The 22,021-nt window shown below is 48.9% G+C and overlaps 1 protein-coding gene across 5 annotated transcripts in view; it reads right to left on the minus strand.

Moving 5' to 3' along the window:
* Positions 1–208: 208 nt before the first annotated feature.
* ENO1 (enolase 1) overlaps positions 209–22,021 on the minus strand; it is a 220,188-nt gene continuing 198,375 nt past the window's right edge. For all 5 annotated transcript variants that reach the window (XM_069610033.1, XM_069610036.1, XM_069610035.1 and 2 more), the window contains exons 9-12: positions 21,447–21,648; positions 3,336–3,444; positions 2,821–2,879; positions 209–626 (exon numbers count right to left, since the gene is read on the minus strand). In XM_069610033.1, coding sequence (XP_069466134.1) covers positions 557–626; positions 2,821–2,879; positions 3,336–3,444; positions 21,447–21,648 — 440 coding nt within the window. In that variant the 3' untranslated portion in view covers positions 209–556. The remainder of the gene's footprint in view (positions 627–2,820; positions 2,880–3,335; positions 3,445–21,446; positions 21,649–22,021) is intronic.

Genomic DNA, 22,021 nt, shown 5'->3' on the forward strand with positions numbered 1-22,021 from the left:
TCTGTCAATGTCTTAGTGGGTCAAAAAATAGCTAGTCCTGCAAGAAAATCTCTCAACTTCCCATCTTACCTGTACCAGACACTCGCCACAATGGCCACCTTTTGGATTTAAAGTTTGTTTTGTGAATGAACTGAAAAGCCTGTCAACACCTTCTACCTCGGTGTTCTTGTAACAGAGGTTGAGCTTGGTAATAAAAGAAGAGTCCAAGTTGATGGTTCCCATATAGCTCTTTATTCAGATAATGCTACATGACCTTTTGTTACAGTATGCAGATGCACCACATCTGTACTACATCGCTCTGTACGTAATAGAAGAACAGTGGGCTACAGTCACAATAGGATTACAAGAGGGTGAACACAGGCACCAGAATATTTTAATGAAAACCAAGAGACAAGTTAAAAAGCAGCAAAGCCCCTAGGGGTGATGGGTCACAGTGCAAGAGTAACAGGGCACTGTGAAGTCAAGAAGTAAGCCTGCACAATTGTGGCGTTCGTCCGCTGGTCCTCTAATTGTGTGTCATAAGTGCTCAAATGCCAGAACGGACCGAATCCAGGCTCTAGTTGACAATGGGCCTCCTGAAGTCTCGACCTGCGAAACGAGCACTACTTCCGAGCTCCTCTTCAATTCTGTGCCATAAGAGAAAAGAAACATAAGTATTACTCTTGGGGTTGGATGGAATACATTTTGTGATGGGGCTGTGAGGGTATTCAGTACATTCCAAAACATAAGAGGACGTGGTTGGCTGGAGAGAACGCTTCCCTACTATGCTTGCACCAACTTATCCTTGGCCTCAAGTCCAGGGAACGCATCTCTCCTGCCCTAAAATCTCTTAATTGGCTCCTGGTGACCGCAATTAACACATTCAAGACCATATGCATCATCCACAAGGCTGTTTTGGAGCATGGGACACCTTTACTTTCAGCTTTCCCTCCCTAAATACCTCCCGTCCAGAGTCCTTCGGTCCTCTGGCCCCAACTCTGTGCAGGTCAAACATTTCTCCAAGCAGAGAGTGGGAGGTAGATTACTTTCCTCGGATGATGACTCCTCTGGAACAGCCTCCATTCCCCGTCAGACTTGTAAAGTTCTGGAAACTTCAGAAGACTCCTTTTCTTCTCTTCCTTCGCTCTCCCCATCCCGTGCAAACTCTCCCTCTGCTGCTACGACTGGGGACTGGTCCCTTCAGTCATACAAGGGCCAGACCAACCCCCACCAGTCCCCCGTGCATCCTTTGCAACACTTGCCATCAGGCTCAGTTTCCTAAACCAACTTGATCCACCCTGCCCACTGCACTCATATTCCCTTCTCCCCTCCCTTTTCCCTGGCAATTGCCAACTTGGCCCACCCAGCACTTCCCTGCCCCCCTTCCCTGGGGGAACCCCACTCCTGCACTTCTCCCTCTACACCCTCACCCCCTGCACTTGCTTCTTTCTCACGAGGATCCCACTACTTTGAAAGACGGTTGAAATTTGAGGGAGCGCGGGGGCGGGTCCTGTATTTATATCATGGCGTCCTGACGGCGCGGGCACGCATGATACAAAACGAGGTGGATAGGACGCATAGCGTCGAAAAAGTTTTCCTACGGGAAAGGGTCTATATAATGTACCGGGGATTCCCAGCCTGACGACGGGGAATATTCTAAGCATGTGAATCCATGAAAGATCCAATGCTGGAGAAAACTAAATACAGCAGTAGACTGGATCACTGCCTAAACACTGGCAGTCAGAGGCCCGTCCTCCATTTCAACTAAAGCAGTGTGATTTCTAGAGCACACAATGCAACAAATAACTGTGGCAAACATTCCTTTTAATGCGGTCTGTGTGCAACCAAGGAAAAGGACCCCAGCCCTAGTCCAACAGCAAATTGTTTCAAGCATACATATTGACTTGTCCCTGGTCAATCCAAATTGTGCCATTCCTCTGAATGTATTATACAGCTAGTGCATGAAGTTATGAGTCTACTCCATGAGTAGAAAAAGGGCATTTATCAACTGAGCTTAGAATCAGTGACAGTCTAACACATGCTTTATTAAAGCACCAGAGGCACCCGCCATCCTTCAGCCTCTGTAGAGTACAACCGATTGCTAGTGCAATGATCATCTGTGCTACACTCATTGTTTTTTTCCTACTTGTATTCATTTATAGGTGCACCATAAATGCAGGAATTCTATGATGATCAGATACCCTGCAAACAGGACTGGGTTTCCAGCCAACTTTTGAAGTTTTGAGAAACAAAAAACATTTGCAAAAATAAGTAATCATTTGTGGCAATCTAGACTACAAAAATAGATCTGTGGGCTCTTACGCTTGATTTCTTAACCTTGCCACGTCAGTCTACATGCATCAAGGTTCCTACCCAATCTACCCCTTCCATCACCCAAAGCACCTCTGATCCAATAACTTCAATGAAACCCACTCAAGTAGACTACAGCTTTTGTCCTAGCTTTTATACATTATGCCCACGCTGCTTTTCACCTGTGAGGTTTTTATAAAACTGGTCATCCAAGGTTCTTAGTTACCATCAAGCTTCCATCCCAAATTAATTTCTGGTGCTAGATTTATGCTTTTACCTTGCGCACAAGCATCATACAAGGATAGATCACCCCCAGGAGCTGAATTGGTTGTGAGCTACAGTGCAAGGGCAAGAAACATTATGGTGATGTCAACCAGAATGGCTCCTACTCCATGTAGTTACATACATGTCCCTCCAGAAATAGGACACTCACTCACCCCTTGAAGGTGAGCGAGGCTCAGTCAGTGGCCAGCATCAAAACACAACAGGACCATTTTTTGCACTAGAACTTTAATAGCCACCATCACATACCTTAGAATCTGATTGTACTTTGCCAGACGCTCCGATCTACATGGGGCACCAGTTTTTATCTGGACAAAAAAAGAAAGAAAAAAAATAAAAACATTTATGGCACTGTGTCTATCCCACAGCACCGATTACCCCACAACATCACCGGTCATTTTCCTTTCCAAAAGGTTTGAAGGGGGACATATGCAAGATCCTTTTGTTTAGCAAATAGTCTGGATGCAAACCACATGTTTGCAACAAGATCTGATTTGTTCTGCTCCATTAGCCTGTCTGTAGACAGCGAATACTGGCCAAACACTAGGCCATGCTTGACCTAGTTCTCAGCGCTGTACATTAGTTTCATGCTGGGTATGGCTCAAAATTAAAAGTATGCTGAGGTAGCTGATTGCTCATTTGAAACAGTTCTTTTAACAGCTTCAGTTTTGCAGTAAATCCTTAAGGCGTAAAGCCAACTTGTGCTGCAAGTGGCCGATACAGAAAGGGGAAATTGGGAAAGGTGCGTGAAAGCAAAGACTTACCTGCCCTGTGCACAGTCCTACAACCAGATCTGCAATGAAGGTGTCTTCAGTCTCCCCAGAGCGATGGCTCACCATCACCCCCCAGCCATTGGACTGCGCCAGCTTGCAACTGATGAAAAACAAAAGAGTACTTATTTACAAAGACTTTTCTTGAACAAAACAACCCTCTGAAAGTGAAATAGGACAGGAAAAGCCCTCTTCCTGCAGATCCATATCACTAACAGACACAAACTGGGGCAAAGCATATGAGCAGGTGGATTTGCCCAACACCTTAATTACACTTGTCCGTTACACTCCAAAGATATACACCAGTTTTGGGTTATACCGATGTGCTACATGCTCAGTATTTACATTTGAACTTAACGTGACAAATCAAGCATTAAACTTAATCAACTCTAATCAATTGCTGCAAACATCTACATAACCTCCTGTACCTGTAATAGTAAGCTGAAGGTGCAACAGGCCAATAAACTGGATAAATGAACTTTGTTATGTTATTTTGCATTCATATAGTGCTTTATATATCATTGGTATGACCTCAGCTCTGAACGCCCATGGGGACCGCAGTCCAGGACAGTAGAGAGAGTAGAAGGTTAGAGTCTTAGGGTGCGTGGGTGCACCAGTTATGTGTGCAGCCAATTTAATAGCCAGATGGTAGCTGCATCCTAGCATTGGGGGCGGTGGTGGAGATGTCAGTTGAATGTGTGCAGTCTGGTGGGTGGACACCTAGATTGGGTTCTGGCTGCGTTAGACCTGTAGGACGCTTATGTGAGCAGCTAGGACGGTTTATCATGGGATATAGCTGTGTTTTATTAAAGTGAGGAGGTGCTTATGGGGTAGTGTTCATATGTGAGCAGCTAGGCCGAATTTATCGAGTGGTATAGCTGTACTCCAATTGTGTGATGGTGTAGACTACAGAGTAAGCGCGGTGATAGTTCATCCACAAAGCGCATGTGCTTTGTGGATGGGCACAAAAAAGGGGACAGAGAGGGTTGAGCTTACAGTGACAGGACGGGGGTAGAGGGATACATGGCGACATCATAGGTAAGGGGGAGGCAGGACACACTGCGATGCACAGGTAAAGTGGGCCATACAGCGACATCACAGGGACTGGAGGGGTGGGATACACAGTAACACAGGCTCAGAGGGGTACACGAGTCACCAGGACTAGAGGGGCAGGTAATACTGAGGGATGTATAGCAGCATCAATAGGATATATATAGCTGCAACACAGGGATATATATATATATATCTATATCTATATATCTATATATCTATATATCTATATATCTATATATCTATATATCTATATATCTATATATCTATATATCTATATATCTATATATCTATATATCTATATATCTATATATCTATATATCTATATATCTCTATATCTATATATCTCTATATCTCTATATCTCTATCTATCTATATCTCTATCTATCTATATCTCTCTCTCTATCTATCTATCTATCTATCTATCTATCTATCTATCTATCTATCTATCTATCTATCTATCTATCTATCTATCTATCTATCTATCTATATATATATATATATATATATATATATCTCATTACTTACCGTAATAGCATTTCTGATGATTGTATCTGCTTAGATTCACATGCTGTGCATATGGACCGACATCCAGTGGTAACCGCGGAGCATTGCATCTAGTCTTTCGGGGACTGAAAGGGGACGTCGACATAGGCGTGTTTGTAACACTATCCCTTTTGTGATGTGTAGTTTACCCAAAATCCCTCACGCGCCAAGGTCCCTCCGATTGTATTCAAAATCCCTCACGCGCCAAGGTGTATTCAAAATCCCTCACGCGCCAAGGTCCCTCTGATTGTATTCAAAATCCCTCACGCGCCAAGGTCCCTCCGATTGTATTTTTTCTGCCATGAGGAAGCCCAAGGCTACTGTGAGTGAGTACATGAAGAAGAGAGAAAGTAGTAAGAAGTCTATGTTCCTTCCACCCCGAGCGGGGAGGTAGGGAGGGCGCATGTGAATCTAAGCAGAAACAATCATCAAAAATGTGATTATGGTAAGTAATACAGGTCTTCTGATGCTTGTTAATCTGCTTAGAATCACATGCTGTGCATAGACCAGCGAGCAGTACCCGGAGTTGGAGGTGGGTTGTGAGAAGGAACAGTAGAAAAAAGAGGTCTTAGTACTGCTTGTCCCACCTGAGAATCAGACCTAGAATGAGTGTCTAGGCAATAGTGTTTTGCAAAGGTGTGTACAGAACTCCAGGTTGCCGCTTTGCAAACAGACTCTAGGGAAACATTTGCAATGAATGCTATGGAAGCCCCAGTGCCCAGAGTAGAGTGCTCTAGGCTTGAAGGGCAGTTCTCTCTTAGCTAGAGCGTAACAGTGTGATGCATTTAACAATCCACCTTGAGATAGCCAATTTAGAGACAGGATCCCCTTCTCTACCAGCTGCCACTGAAACAAAAATTGGTTTGTTTTCCTCCCATGATTTCGTTCTTTCCAGATAGAACATGACTGCCCTGCGCACATCTAGTGTGTTTGTAGGCTTCTTTCGGCCATGCTAGTGGGATTCTGGAAAAAGTTAGTTCAATCGATTGGTTCGCATGGAACCATGAGATGAATTTAGGCGCGAATCTGGGAAGCGTGCGCAGAACTACCTTATCCCTGTGAAATGTAACAAAAGGGTCTAGAAGAGAAAGGGCCTGTAATTCCCAAACCCTTCTGATAGGCGTGATAGCCACTAGGAAGGCTGTCTCATACGTAAGGTCTTTTAGACTTGCTTTATGCATTGACTCAAAGGGAGACCCCCATGAGCCTGGTTAAAACCACATTTAGCTCCCATCCAGGAGCTGGGTGAGAAATGGGAGGATACATTCTTTTAACCCCTTCCATAAAATCACTGTTATCTTCCACGATGACACCTTTAGTTGTGACGTGGTGTATGCTGAAAGAGCAGCCAGATGACCCTTCAGGGAATTGAAGACCAACCCTGTGTCCAACAAATGGGTTAGGTATAGCACAATGTGTGTGGGTGAGAAATTGATGGGATTGACGTCCTTGGTATTACACCAGATAACAAAAAGTTTCCATTTGCTGGCATAGCAATAACGGGCGTTAGGTTTCCTAGCTTCCCAGAGTATGTCCATGCACCTTTGAGGGAGCTGTAGGTGTCCAAACTATGATCTCAGGAGACAGGCTGCTAAGTTCAAAGTTTGTGGGCATGGGTGTAGGGTCTCCCCCCTGTCCCGAGACAACATGTTGTACAGGCAGGGTCGTTTTACTGGTGGGAGGGGGACATTTCCATCAGATGAGCGAACCAGGTTTGGCCGGCCCACATGGGGGCCACCAGTATCATGGTAACTGGTTCCTGGTGCATCTTGTGCACTATCTTGAGACGGTGGATTCTGGGGGGGGGGGGAGGAGGGAGTGGAAAGGGGGTTGAGAGGGTGGGGGGAGCGTAGACAAATTTCCCTGACCATGTTAATCAGAGACCGTTCCCCTTGGCGTAGTCCTGGCATTGGGCGTTCCCATGAGTCGCGAACAGGTCGATCTCTGGTACGCCCCATTCTGCAAAGACATTGGACACATTCGTATTCTATGGGCAGAGGGAAATCTCTGCTGAGAACGTCTGCCAGAAGACCGAGTTCCCCTGGAACATGTTGGGACAACAGAAACATCTCGTGTTTGAGAGCCCATATCCAAATGTATTGTGACATCTTGGATAGCCCTGGAGAGTGAGTGCCCCCCTGTTTGTTCAGGTAATACATGGCTGTAGTGCTGTCTGTTAGAATCAGCACCATCTTCCTTTGTAGTTGCATCTGAAAAGCCTTTAATGATTTGAACACCGCCAATAGCTCCAGTAAGTTTATAAGGGTGGACGCTACTTATGGGGACCACACTCCATGCGTGATCTGCTGAAGCAGGTGAGGGGGGCCCCCCCCCCTCACCCCGTGAGATGCGTCTGTCGTGAGAGTGGCTTCCACTGCAGGGGTGGTGAAGGTTTTCCCTTGACAACCACTGCAGAGAGAGAGTGAACGAGGGCTGGCGAGACAACTACCAGATCTTCCCATTGTCTGCTGGCCTGACACCACTGGCTGTTCAGCCACTCTTGCACGGGACGCATGCGCAGCCGCGCGTGGGGAACCAAGTATATGCATGACGCCATCATCCCTTGCAAACGCATGGCTTTGCGCACCATCACCTCCCAACTGGCTACATATTGAGGGATCTGAAAAAGCATGTTCTGAACCCTCTCGGAGGGCCCCCAGAAATTGTTTTACTTGACTGGGGACTAGACTGGATTTTTTCTCGATGGAGAATCCCAGACTGAACAGAAGGTCTATGTGTCGTACGAGTCCCCCGTTATGAGCCAGTCATCGAGGTAAGGGTAAACCAGGACTGATGGTGAGGTCCTTTTTGGTTACAAAGAAGTACACCGAATAAATACCCTAGTTTCCCTGAAGAAAAGGGATGGCTTCTACGGCGTCCTTTCCCAGCAGCGCTTCCACCTCTTGATTCAGGATCTCCAGATGGTCCAGTGAGAGGCGCCGTGAGCGCGTTGGTCTGAATTGTGGAGGTCGGGCGAATTCCACGCAGTACACTTGGGCGACCGTCTTTATGACCCCACTGGTCTGAAGTTATCCCCTCCCAAGCCATGAGGAAAGATGTTAAGCACCCCCCCGTCCGGGGTGACATGGGAGGGGACCTGGATCTGATGGTCATTTCGGACCAAGGGCTGCGACTCCTTTAGGATTGGGGCCTCTACCTCTGGCTTTGCCACGTTGCTGACCCCTTAGTGGGTGGATAGTATGCAGGGCTTCCTGATGTTTGTCCAGCATTAAAGTTTCCCATGTCATAGTTCTGACTTGCACGGGACTGTCCTCGAAAGGAGAGACGAGAATTACCTCCCCGCTGGGGAGGAAGGTATTGGAGTAATTTGTTGCAGGGACTTGTGGCTCATGCTCTTTTTGGCTGTTTCTAGAGCTTAGTCGACTGCCTTTCCTAAGGGGTTAGTTTCTTCAACGGGTTCATTGATGAGCGCGGCCTGTGTCTCAGGCTTAAACACCTGAGGTACAAAGCCAAGCGTGCCTCTTAAGTAAGGTTCCCTGGACCAGAGACCTGCCTGATGTTTCAGCCGTGTCCAGAGTGTTCTTTATCACATTCCGGTTCACTTGCCTGCCTTCGGACACAATAGTGAGAAGCTTGGACCTGATGGGCTCTGGGACCTCCTGGAGTCCTTTCTGTATTAGGTTCCATTGAGCGTCAGCATAAGTCGCCAGCAGTGTAGCGTTATTCGCTATGCCCGTGGTATATGCGGCAGCCGAGGTAACCCGTTTACCCAAGGCATAAAACCTCTTGGATTCTCTATCTTGAGGTGCCTCCCACATAGCAAGGGGTACTCCTGCCCGTTTCCGGGTGGTAGTCGCTACCAGGGAATCGGTGGTGGCGTGCCCCTTAATATATTGAGGGTCCAAAGGAGCTGGCCGAAATAACTTTTCTACTCTTGGGTTCACTGCCTGGTTTTGAGCTGGTGACACCAGGGAGGGGGCCAATCTTCGCTTAATAGAATTAAGGACGGGAATGGCCCCCATCTCCTCAAGAAAGTCTTCTTGAAAGTCCTGCTCAGTCACCACCTATTGAGTAGTGATTTGAAAGTGATCTGCTGCCTTCCTTAACATGGCACTGAAGGCCATTTGGTCGTCTACAGGTGAGGCCTGGTGAGCCGGGATGGACGGAGGAGAATCCAGGCACAGAACATCAGTGTCCTGATCTTGTTGGGGGAGCGCCCATGGGTCCGTCCCCACTTGGCGTGTTTCTTCCCAATTGTCCGTGGAACCTGGTCCTCGTTGTAGCCCTGCAGGAAGGAAGGTCCCTCATCTTCACTGTAAATGTCCTGATAAGGATCCATTTGAATGATGTCTTTATGATGGACGGGACTGAGTGCTGATCCTCTTAACTGTGGCAAGTACAATACAAATACAAAAATACACAGTATAGGCAAACAGGAGTTACATCGCAAATGAACACAGCCATTGGGCACTTTTATAACATGCGCAAAATGTCAGAAAACTATGATGGGGGCGAGAGCCCGGGTCGGTGGGGGGAGGCAGCTAGAGGAGATGTGGCCGGTGTCGTATTCAGGTCTGACATACAAGAACGGAATCTGAGCCAGATATTCCTGGACCTAGAGTGGGTAGGTTGTACGTGAGACCAGGCTTCCTCAGAGTCCGAGGCCCACGTGACCGCTCTTAGCCATTGGGCGTGCATGGGAGGCGGGGGACGAAGCCAGCACAATAGGATGGATCGTACAGCGAGAAGCATGCAGAGGCTAGCTAGTTTTTTTGAGTCCCGGGGGAGGCCCGGGAGGTCATGGAAGAGACATACCACCGGGGAGGGACTGATGAGATGGTCGAGCATAGCAGACACCGTCGAGCAGACTGCCTCCCAAAACTGTGAAAGATGGGGACAGGACCAAATCATATGAATGTAATCGGCAGCATCTAGGCCGCACCTAGGGCAACTAGAGGGGTGATCACTGGACATGCGGTGCAATCTGATCGGGGTGTAGTGGAATCTATGTAGGACTTTAAACTGAATCAGTTTGAAGCGGGAGTTGAAAGACACCCGGTGTATGCGTTCACACAGATGTGCCCAGCGCTCAGACATTTCAACACCAAGGTCCACCTCCCACGCCCGCCTCAATTTAGTGAAATCCGGAATAGATCTGGACTGCAGCATAGTGTATAGTCTAGATATTTTACCTATAGTGGGTGAGGGGGAGGTGAGTTCCTCGATGAGGGGGTCGTCCAGTGGTATGGCCGGGAACGTCGGATAATTACGTTTGAGGATCCTGCGAAGGGATGAGTATTGGAGCCATATACACTGGCCTCTCCTTAAGGGCAGTGGGAGGTCGGGCCATTCAACAAATATACCCTGATCAAACACATCGCGCAGCAACTCGTATCCCGCCTCGGCCCAGCGTCGGACCATGGCCGGTGGCACCCGAGGGACCCCCAGTAGGAAGTTCCAGAGAGGGAGGTTACCATGAAAGGTGTAAGCAGTACCGGACAATTTCCATGTTTTTGACAATGCCAGGGATGTGCAGGCGACCGGGCTCCGAGTCCAGTGCCAGAGGGGCGGGTTGTATCACCAATGAGCGAATGTCACGGTCGCAGACCGCAAGTTTCTCGAGTCTAACATGTGGGGGGGGGGGGTCCGGCGTGTTGAACCAGTGGGATTGTATACTAGATTTGGGATACCAGCCAGTATTTAAGGAAGTCAGGGGCACCAAAGCCCCCATAAGCCATAGGGGTAGACAAGGTATCCAGTTTGAGGCGGACCGCACCTGAATGCCAGAGGAAGGAATTGACCGTGCGGGTCAGTTCCCGGAAGAAACCCCCCCTGGCCACAGGGGGATATTGGTAAACTTGTAGAGTAACTGGGGCAACACCACCATTTTCAGTAGACCTATCCTGCCTGCAAGGGATATCGGGAGTTTGCCCCAGACTAGAACCCTAGATGACAAATGTGTGAGATACTTTTGGTAGTTCTCGTTGAAAGTCAGCGCTCATCTCTCGATCCCCAGGTAGGTGAAAGTAGACTGGGCCCATGTGAACCCCTGAGTGTCCGGAGGGGGTGGGGGGAGGGGGAGTGCATTCTGTAAGAGGGAAGAGTGTAGATTTCGAGCAATTCACCTTAAGGCCCGAAATTCGGCCAAAATGTATGACATCTTCCAGCATTGGGGGTAAGTTGATGGAGGAAGAGCGTATAAACAGCAGAGCATCATCGGCATATAGGGAAACTACGTCTGCCTGGCCTGCCGTACGGAGTCCTCTATGTGCGTGAAATTGGTGTAGCATATCGGCGAAGGGCTCTATTGCTATGGCGAAGATCAAGGGTGAGAAGGGGCATCCCTGTCTCGTCCCCATGGCGATCCTAAAGAGGGGGGAGCAACGGTCGCCGGTGCAGACCCTAGCCACAGGATCAGAGTAGAGCAATTTAACCCAGGAGAGAAAAGAGGGACCAAATTTACAGCTCTCGAGGACCCGCCACAAATACCTCCACGAAACCGAATCAAACGCTTTTTGCATGTCAGGTGTGGCCGCCACCGCATTTGTCTCGGGGTTTATTCTATTAATTATATTAAAGAGACGCCTAAGGTTCAGAGAGGTAGAGCGACCAGGGATGAAGCCCCCCTGATCCGGATGGATGATAGATGGCAAGAAGGGAGCCAACCGGAGTGCTAGTGCCTTAGCGTATATTTTGACATCGCAATTTATAAGTGAGAGCGGGCGGTACGAACCGCATTGTGAGGAGGGTTTGCCAGATTTAAGTAATACCGTAATTGTGGCTTCGCGAAGTGAAGGGGGAAGTACACCGGCTTCAACCGATTCCTCCCAGAGAGCCATCAGGTGAGGGAACAATAGTGATTTATAGCGCTTATAAAATTCAGCTGGGATACCATCCGAGCCAGGGGCCCTCCCCGAGGATAAGGAGTCAACCGCATCAGAGAGCTCCTCAAGCGTAAGTGGGGAATCAAGGGAACCCGCAGCTTCCGGAGAAGTCGGCAAAGGAAGGGTATCGAGAAAGGAGTCAATCTCCACCGCCGGCACCTCATCAGAGTTGGAATATAGGGTTTCATATAACGTGAAGAATTCCATATTGATGTCCTGTGAGGTGACAGCTATAGGGCCGTCCGATCTCTCAATCCCAAATATATTCGGGGACCCCATCTCGTGACGAATAAGTCTTGCCAGAAATCGGCCCGGGCGTTCGCCCTCCCCTTATTTTCTCGCCATGCCAGGGTTATCCAAGAATTTTTCTTCGCGCTCCGCAAGGGATCGGAACGTATCCAGCTCCACTCCGATGTCCGCCAGGGCTCCCGGAGTGGAGTGAAGTGAACATTTAGCCTCAAGGGTCGATAATTTAGATCGACTTAAGGACACCGTTCTCCTTCAACAGCGCTATCCCTCTGATGTAAACCTTGAAGGACTCCCATAGAATGGCCTGCGATGTTACCGAGCCTGTGTTTGTATCAAAGAACTCCTCGATAGATAGCTCGAGTTCAGAACAAAACTCCGGGTCCAGAAGGGAGAGAGGCTTCAGCCTCCAACGTCGGGTGCGGCCGGGATCTGGTCCCCAGTCTATGGTGATAGTCACCGGAGAGTGGTCAGACAGGGTCCTGGGGAGAATCATTAACTGTATGACATTCTTGACTAGTACGTTGGAGATCACCCATCTGTCAATACGGGAATAAGAATCGTGGACCGAGGAGTAGAAAGAGTAAACGTGGGAATCCGGGTAAAAGAACCTCCATGCATCCACCATGGCGAGACGGGGCAGGGATGATAGTGCAGCGTAGGCTGCTCTAGAAAGTTGACGAGGTTTGGACCCCGATCTGTCGAGGGCTACATCAAAAATTGTGTTAAAATCCCCACCCACCCCCCCCAGAGGATGGGAACAAGGGGAAAGCCATCGAGAAGGGACGAGACCTGTACATAAAAATCCGGATCATCTATATTGGGACCGTAAATGTTCAGCAGGACGATCTCCTTATTTTGAAGCGTAGCATGAAGCAGTACATATCTGCCTTGAGGGTCTATGTGTGAGATGAGAGTGAACTTGAGACTCTTATGAGAGTCATGACCCCACGGCTTTGGGAAGAGAAATCGGTGAAGAATCGGTGGGGGGCCCCCATGATTTAGCAAATCTCATACATTTTTCTGTGCGGGCATGTGTCTCCTGTAAAAAAAGAACCTTGGATCCATGACGCTCAGTCTGCAGCTGTAGCTGCCTCATCTTTTTATAATTACCCAACCCCCGAACATTCCAGCTCATAAAAGTCAGGTCACTCCCAGACATCGATACGGGGGTGAGTATATCAGAGAAAATACCAGTAACCAATGGGCCAATAAAGCAGCCCTGCAGTAACAGTCATTGAGTACCAACTTGCGGTCCGTAATTGCTGCCAACACCAAGCTTTTTGTAACATAACCCCCAACATGTCCCACCCCCTCCCACATCCCTCCCCCAAACCGAGTGATGACAATCCCAAAACCCCTCAACCAAAAACAAACCAAAGGCATCAGCGCCTGTGGGCCTGTAGGCCGGATTGGCCGCGTCTCTCCGGGCAGCGGCAGGTCCAAGTGAAGTAAAAGTGTGCCAATAGTAAGAGCTTGCACGTAACTTGGGCGGAGATGTTGCACATGTTGACGTGGCCCCTATTCATAACAATGAACAATCTAAACAGGTTGCAGAGTAGAAACCCAGTGTGACTCCAGCGCAGGAAGGTGGCCGGGCATGGGTCCTCCCCGACCAGGCTGAAGGGTAGCTGTAGGGCCTTGAACAAAGGGGGGGGGGGTCAGCCTGGGAAATGTTCATCCAGGAACTTAGAGGCCTCTTCTGGAAGAGTGAAGAACAACACCCGGTTGGCATGTTCTATGCGGAGCTTGGCGGGGTAGAGCATGGCGTATTTAATTGAGTGATCACGCAGCCTACACTTTACCGCCAGGAAGGTCTTGTGTTCACGCTGGACGGCCATTGAGAAGTCCGGGTAAAGGTGGATCCTTGCGCCACCCAGTAAGAGCTCACCCTTGAGTCTCGCGGCTCTGAGGAGGGCATAGCGGTCCCGAAAATTCAGCACCCGGGCTATGATGGGCAAAGGAGGAGCGCCAGGCCTGGGTTTAGCCGTTAGGGCTCGGTGTGCACGCTCGATGGAGAATTGCGGGGAGAATATGGGTGAATCGAGGAGCGTCAGTAGTGTGTTCGACGAAATCTTCCATTGATTCATGAACCTCATTCTCGGGAACGCAGATAATACGGAGGTTATTGCGCCTTGATCGGGATTCCAAATCCTCATTCCTCTTCCCCACGTCAAGGACTCGGTTGGAAAGAGCGATGACCTCAGAGCGCAGGGCACCCAATGCATCCTCAGCGGATCCCACCCTTGTCTCAACCTCCGCCACCCGGCTATCCGTCCTCTCAATATGGGCTTTGATAGAGGATATAGTGCCGTTCATGTCATCTAGTTTTGAGTGAAGTGCGGTGAAGCCCTCCCGAATAAAGTCCATCATGTTTTGAGACTCCGGAGCTGTGGCGGATGAGGACGCTGTGGGAGCCTGCTCGGTGGTTTCCTCTGGCGATCTCACCGGCGTCTTCGCAAACATATTGATGGAGCTCTGTTTCCTTGCGGTCCCCTTGGTCATCCTGATGATGTTAAAGTTCCAATGGAGTAAGGGGGGGGGAATACCAGCAGCTCAAGAAAGAGGTGTGGGGGCCTCAGGCCGTGAGACACGCAGGGCAGGATGCAAGGATGATGTGGAGCAGGTAATTTTTCAGGGGGGGGGGGGGGACCGGGGGGTCAGCGACTGTGGACCCGTATATGTGAGGCCCGTTGCCGCCGGCGGAGCCCGCGGAGGTGCAGCCAGCCCCCGGCAATGCGGGAGGCGCAGTCCGGAGAGTTCAGAAGTAGGTCAGGGGCTAAAAGTGGTGGTGTGCGGTGGCCGCCGTGAGGACCGTGATCAAGATATGGTAGTCCAAGCGTGCCTGCAGGAGGGATAGGGAAGAGCACCAACCGGCCCTGTGTCCCACCGATGGAATGGTCAGGCTGAGGCTCAAAAGCAGCAATGTGGGGTGAAACAACCCCCGAGACTCCTCAGGCCAGGAGGCCCCTCAAGGTAGGTGTGATGTGGGTGGCTGGCGTGGCCCAGAGCACCCCAAGTCAATTCCGGAGCAGGGGCATACCCGGGTGATACAGCTCCAGGGCAGAGCCGACTGCGTCGGGCGAGAGCGCCAGCGACCAACGTGTGCCCCAATGTTAGAGACGGGCACCGCCGGCACACGGGCCGCGGAGCGAGGCGGCACCCCCTCTCCATGCACCAAGTACCTTATTGGGCACAGGGCCCTGCGGTGTATGTCGGCGGGGGAGGGGGCGCGGGGGGAGCGCGGCACCTGGTGTAATGGGGTGCACCGCAGCTCGACCCCTCTGCCAAAGTATCCTTGAGGGGGGGGGGACCCCCAGCAGCCGGCAAGCAGGATCACGGACCAGGAAGGGCCGCAGCAGCGCCGAGGACGCCCTCCGAGGCGGCGCCGAGTCGCGCCGCAGCCGTATACATCGCCCCTCCGCGGCTGAAGAACGACGCTGGATCAGGGCTCCGGGTGAGGCCGCCTCGAACAATGAGCCTCGGCAGGGGTGGGTGGGGGCCCACGCTGGAACAAGTAGTGGCACCAGCGAGCAGGGAGGTCCGGCACGTCCCACAGCCGGAGCAGGGCACCGGCGCGAAGCCGCCTCGCTGGTGGGAGAGGGGCGGAGAGCTGTTGGGATCTCAGGGTCCCCGGCACCGTTGTGTCGGGATTCGGGCCAGGTGAAGCGCGGATCATCCGCCGTAGAGTCGTGCCCTCTGAAGTCGGGTATTAATACAAGAAGGTACCGCAAAAAGGATCCTGTGACCTGCCAGCCGCGGAGAGTCACAATCAAGCGGCCATCTTGTTCAGCGCTCAACAGCGCCCCCCAACTGTGAAGCATATTTAAGATTAGGTTCTCCACGAGATCTTTTCGGGGAAGGATATTCAGAAAAATAATTTTCTGAAGGCGATCCATGCACCATTCAAATGTCTGTTGTCCACTTAGAGGATCGAGATGGGCCTACAGGTGGAAAAAAGTCGTCTTCCGCCCCTTGACACTGAAATTTGTAACTCAGGGTGTTGGAAAGAGGCTCTCGACTGTCCTAGTTATTGCGAGAATCGGGGCACCATGGCGTATCTATAGATTTGTCCGTGGCCTGTCCTATGTTTTTTGGCGGAATAGGAATAAGCCTAACTGCCGAAGTAGTTCTAGCGATACTGTGTTCGATTTCCACCAAATCGGCGTGAGATAGTGGTTCCAAAGGTCCATCGGTAGATTTACCGCCTACCGTGGCGTGTTTCTCGCCTTGAGGCCTAGTCGTAGTTTTTGGGCCTACCGGGATTTTCGGGATTGTCGAAATTCCGCACTTGATTGAGGGGTAGCGCCCTGGTCTGTTTTGGTTTGCCCAGTCAAACACTGCTGCAGATGCAGGGAAGGCTTTGGATCTGAACGATCCGAGGAATCTGCCGAAATTTGACAGCCCTGCTGGCACGACGTACCCGTCGAAATAGGTAGAGGGGTTGTGTTTAGTGTAATGTCTTTGTATGCCCCCGTCGCCAGGTGTTGTCCCTGAAGTGAGACCAGAGTCAGGCCTTGAAGGGCCGAGGACTGGCGTGGCCGACCTAGCATTGTCCGTCTCGAGGTCTATCACATCCGCAACGGAGGTTTGGTCATCGGCGGTGCCCTAGTCAATTTCGGCGGGTGTGGCGGTGGGGGAAGAGGGTTTCACCCACAACATACCGTACACGGCCCACCGCTTTACACGGCGCTCCTTAATGGTTTTAGGCCGAAGGAGTTTACAAGCCACACACCGCTTCTCGTCGTGATCTAAGGGGAAACATGAGTTGCACGTCCTGTGCTCGTCCTTCCACGGGTACCTGACCCTACACTTAGGGCAGAACCTAAAAGGAGTCCTTTCCATAGCAAAAGGGAAAGATGACCAGACCTAGAGGGTAAAGAGGGGGAAAGAGGAAAGGTAACGGATAGCCCAGATACCTTCGGGTCTGGCGCGCGCTATAAATAAACCAAAAAAAAAAATACTGAAATATGGCCACCCAGACCCCACTCTCCATACTGTAAACGCCAGCCAGAGGGCTCGGCCATGTGGATGCTTCAGCAGCCTGATCTTGGGCGCCGAAATCCTCCGCCGTAGACAAGTCCCCCGTAGTCTTCGTCTAAGTTGGTTTTGCCGTCGAAATGACTTAAGGGGGAATAACTGACAAGTCACTTTAGGATAACAATGTCTCTTATGTAAGAGCTCTGCTATAGGGCGACCAGTTATCTGGGCGGAAAAAACAATCTGAGGCATATCGGCGCGGGAAGGATTTTAGGTACACTGCACGTCACGATAGGGATAGTGTTACAAACATGTCTATGCCGACGTCCCCTTTCGGTCCCCGAAAGACAAGATGCAATACTCTGCGGTTACCACTGGATGTCAGACCATATGCACAGCATGTGATTCTAAGCAGATTAACAAGCATCAGAAATATATATCTGCAACACGGGAGTAAGGGGGGCAAGGGTACACAGCGACAGGCATATGGGGCACAGGGAGACAGGGCTGGGCTTACAGCGATAGGATGGCTGGTAGAGGGATACATGGAGGCATCATCATGGGTTAAGAGGGAGGCAGGGCACAAAGTGATAAACAAGCGCAGTGGGGCATACGACGACGACATAGGGTCCGGGGTACACAGCGATATTGCCGAGACTAGAGTGGTGGGTAATACCGAGGGGTATATAGCAGCATCACAGGGCTGTATAGCTGATCACAGGGATATATGGCTGCATCACGGGGACAGGAGGGAAGGGTACACAGCGACATACAGGCATAAGGGGCACAGGGAGACAGAGGGCAGGGCTTACAGCAACAGGACAGGGGGGTAATGGGATACATAGTGAGCTCAAAGCCAATACGCTTTGTGGATGGCACAAAAGGGGGACAGGGAAACAAGAAAACAATGAGCCCTATCCATTAGCCCTACACAGGAAAACATGGTATAAGACCAAGACTGAGCAACATCGTATTCAATGACTAGAGAAGGAAACCCGTATGAAGTCAGCAGGAATCTAAAAGGGACTTTGCCACGATGTGGTAGATTTTGAGTTGATTCCCAGCCACAATACATATGCCAATGTAATTACTAGTTTATATTTCAGAAAAGCCCCATTGTGCATTCTACCAAAGTTCAGTGTTACTTATGGCTAGCCATAGGATGGGGTACAGTAGTTCTCTTAGGAATGAGAGATTTAGAGTGCTAAGCAACAGGCCAGGTTTAATTTTCTATTTGAAGTAACTCTATAGTAATCAACTTAAGCCACACTGCATATGATCTGAATCTAATGCATTTAGTCCCCCCAAGGGCAGATCTCCACTAGTGAGGCCTCTCAACCTAAAGTCATAACCTAAGTTTTTACGTGGCATTTTAGACAATGTGCGTCTTCATGATTAGTTCTACCATGAGTATGCAAGCTTATTTTTATTTGGATCTTTCTGAAATAAAACAAGGCAAAGATGGCGGCCTAATTGAGTTCGCTTTACCCCTATAACACAAGGACTGATTATCACTGTTCATAAATATAAACCATGCAAAAAATGTCCAGAGTACACAGTCCCAGCAGACACAAATGCACTGCAGCATTGCATGGTCTAACATCCAGGGATGACAAATTACATTTTTTCAATTTACAAGCTACATACATCTAAAGTTACTTGACCTCTAAATGCTGCACATTAACAGCACACCAGGCCTTACACATCGTAAGAAAGATTTATTTTCTTTTTACACCTTTCCCTCTATAGATTCCTATGGGACACCTCCCATCCCCATTCGCCACCCCAAGTCTTTTTGCTCAATTATGAACCCTGTGCCGACTTTTGGAGGTCAGTAAAGCGTTCTGCTTTACTTCCCTTGCCCGTTTTGCTCATTGCTATGAGGAAACAGACTAGTCCCCAAGACAGTCAGTACCAAGACACTTTGTCCCTTTTTGGAATTTGTACCCAATAGCTTTTTGGTTACTTTGCTAATGTGCCTAAGACAAGCTAGTGGCAGCTGTGTGATTTCTACTGTTCTATTTTTCGCACAACCTTTGCATTTACCGCAAATGGCTACTAAACGTGGACAGCACCCCAAAATGGCTGCCAGGAGATTGTCACTTGTTCTTTGGCCATCTTCTGGTCTTCTCAAATCAGGAAATACCATATATGGAAACCCCTTTTCTGGGGAAAGCTGCTGCTTTTGCCAGGCAAGTGAGCTTTGTTTGTGATCCAGTGGCTGGGACTGGCACCCAAACTTGTTGCTGGAGACATGCAATGACCAGTGGTTGCCCAGGATTGGACAACCTTGAGCTGCTTGCATGTTGCAGATCCTTACCATTGTGGTGGGCTTGCTTCCAGCCTTAATCTTATATCAAAGGAGGGTGTCTGCAGCTATTGGACAGATCAACGTGCCCTCCAATGGAACAATCTGTTTGCACTCATGTGAGGTGGCATTAAGGGTCAGTACTTTGAAATCTTCCCCTTAAATTTATTTGGGAGCTTCCTCTGGAAGCTGACAGCAACAGTCTGTTAAGCAACACGACCAGTTTGACCCTAAACATGACCTCTGCACCTGGACTTCCTGTACCAAGGACAGGTGTGCCCCCAGCAAATTCGGGAAAACCTGCAGTAACACTAGGAAGAATCAGAGTCATTGGGTGACATTGGGTGTACAGCCCTTGTCCCCAGCACCCTCATTCCTGGCCTCTCGTCGCACCTGGCTAAGGATCTTTTCCTAGTGCTTACTTTAGGAATATGAGGGTGTACTTACCGGATCTGTGGTAGATGCATCTTCATTTATTTTCCACCACAGCCCACTGCATCTTTCCGAAGATCTGCTCGTTCACATAGCTCGATTGGGTTTTGGCTAACCTGAGTGTCTTCACCCTATTTATGGTAAACCGGGGCCTTCCAAAATACTCACCCCAGAGGCTTATTTTAGAAAATCCATCTAACACTCACCAATAGTGAACTGTCACTAGCCAATGGCTAATGGCGTGAACATGTTGAGGCTATCAGCATCAATATTAAACTTAAGGATAAAGAGGAGTCCTCTAGAAGATGTGACCAAGAACATCACAGTGACATGAGTAAGATGAGCTGCTGTATATGGGTTATTTCCATTTCTTAAACTTCAATTGTTCATATGGTCACTATAATAAACCAGTCAATAGAGCAGTGCTACCAACCCATCCAACGCAATCTTTCTTACCATATGACCTATTAAGCATTATTGGCTGCCGTAGATGACCCGGCTTTTAACTGACCACTCTAGGCCAATGCGATAGACCAGAGCATAAATAGATGGTGCTCAACCGGGGCATAGGGATATTACTAGCTGGCACAGTCCCAAGGATAGATGCAACAGCGGCTGAAAAGGAGGCACAGATGCAACAGCACAGTGGCAGAGAGGTGGGCATATGAGTGAAGGAAGGAGGCAGCCTGTAATATTCGGTGGTCCCACCTTCCATCAGAGGCACTAATCGTCATGGGTAGATCTGGAACGATGACTGATCAGGCGGGCGTCGAGAAAAATAAATATCAGTCGGCTGTATGAAAGGAGGAATTTACTGCTAGCCACCCAGTGTTTCCTGTTAGCAGATTAGCGAAAGCAGATTCCAAGGGGGCTAATAAACATGAAAAGGGAATATTCGATCTGACATTCATGTAATGGTAGCTACTTTACATACACTAGACTCAAAGGAATTTCATTAAACCAAGCACTCGTGTAGTGCCATTACTTGAGTTGGGAAGCCCACTGTGCCTCTAGCTATGATTACAGTTTAGATTAATACATTCTACTCCCTCCGCCACCTCAATCCCCTTCTCCCAAGCAATTTTGTTTTACAAAGAGGGTAAAAGCTGGCTATCATATACAAAGTATATGAAACAGAACTAAAAAATGAGAATTATGAGTCGAGATGCAATCTTAAGTCAGGTTATAGCCCAAATTCTCACTGCTAACAATTTATTCGGGCCAACTATATACAATTCACACACTGGTTTACATCAATTGCACTATTTGTAGGCAGCTGTTCCCTTACAAATATTGTCCCTTCCCTATAGCCACTGGGGAATAAGGGTATCTGGCAAATGTTGTACATGCAGACAAAAAAAAATAATTAGAGCAGCAGGAGGAAACAATTCTGTCAGTGTAGACACTTTACAAGAGCAGAACTACCTGTCGCACCATTGTTTCAATCAAGTATGTACTGACAAACCATTTAGAATGATACCCAATAATTTTCTAGCCACTCGGATAGTAGAAAATTAACCATTCCTTTAGGGCCACCAGCAGCACCCAATTACCTGAAAACAAACTTTGCAATAAACAAAGAATATATTTCCTTTCGTCACTCGCATATCCGTACCCACAAATCTACAAGGTGTTTATTTGACTTTCTATACAGAGTCCACCGCATCTCAACCCACAACAATTCACAGCATTACTCACGCCTGAAGGGACTCTGTGACAGTGCCAATCTGATTCACTTTCAGAAGCAGGCAATTACAGGCCTTTTCTTCGATCGCTTTCGCAATACGCTTGGGATTAGTCACAGTCAGGTCATCACCCACAACCTGGATATCCACACTGGCAGTGAACTTGGACCAGGCTGGCCAGTCGTCCTGGTCAAAGGGGTCTTCAATCGAGACAACTAAAAAGGAATAGAAAAAGTTAATGTGTAGACCCATTAGGTTTTGAGCAGACTCATTAAAATTTCTCACAGGACTGGGGAATTCATTTTCTTTGCAATACCGATTTCATAGAAAATGACAACCAAAACCATGCTTTAATCTGCTTTTGGACATAGTTATCCATAACAATGGTGGTCCACTGAATACAATGTATAATTGGGTGTGTGGTTAATGCCTGGTACAGTCACAGGTATGAGTCAGCCAGCAGTCTCTAAAAGGGCATTGCAATAAAGGGCTAAAGTGTATTAAGCTTTCACAAGTGCAATTCACACAATTACCACCATCAGTTGCAATACAATGCTCAAAAATTCGATGAGTCTTCACATCCAGGAC

Source organism: Ambystoma mexicanum, chromosome 8 (genome assembly GCF_040938575.1).
Source record: "Ambystoma mexicanum isolate Mex_15411 chromosome 8, UKY_AmexF1_1, whole genome shotgun sequence".
Taxonomy (NCBI): Eukaryota; Metazoa; Chordata; class Amphibia; order Caudata; family Ambystomatidae; genus Ambystoma; species Ambystoma mexicanum.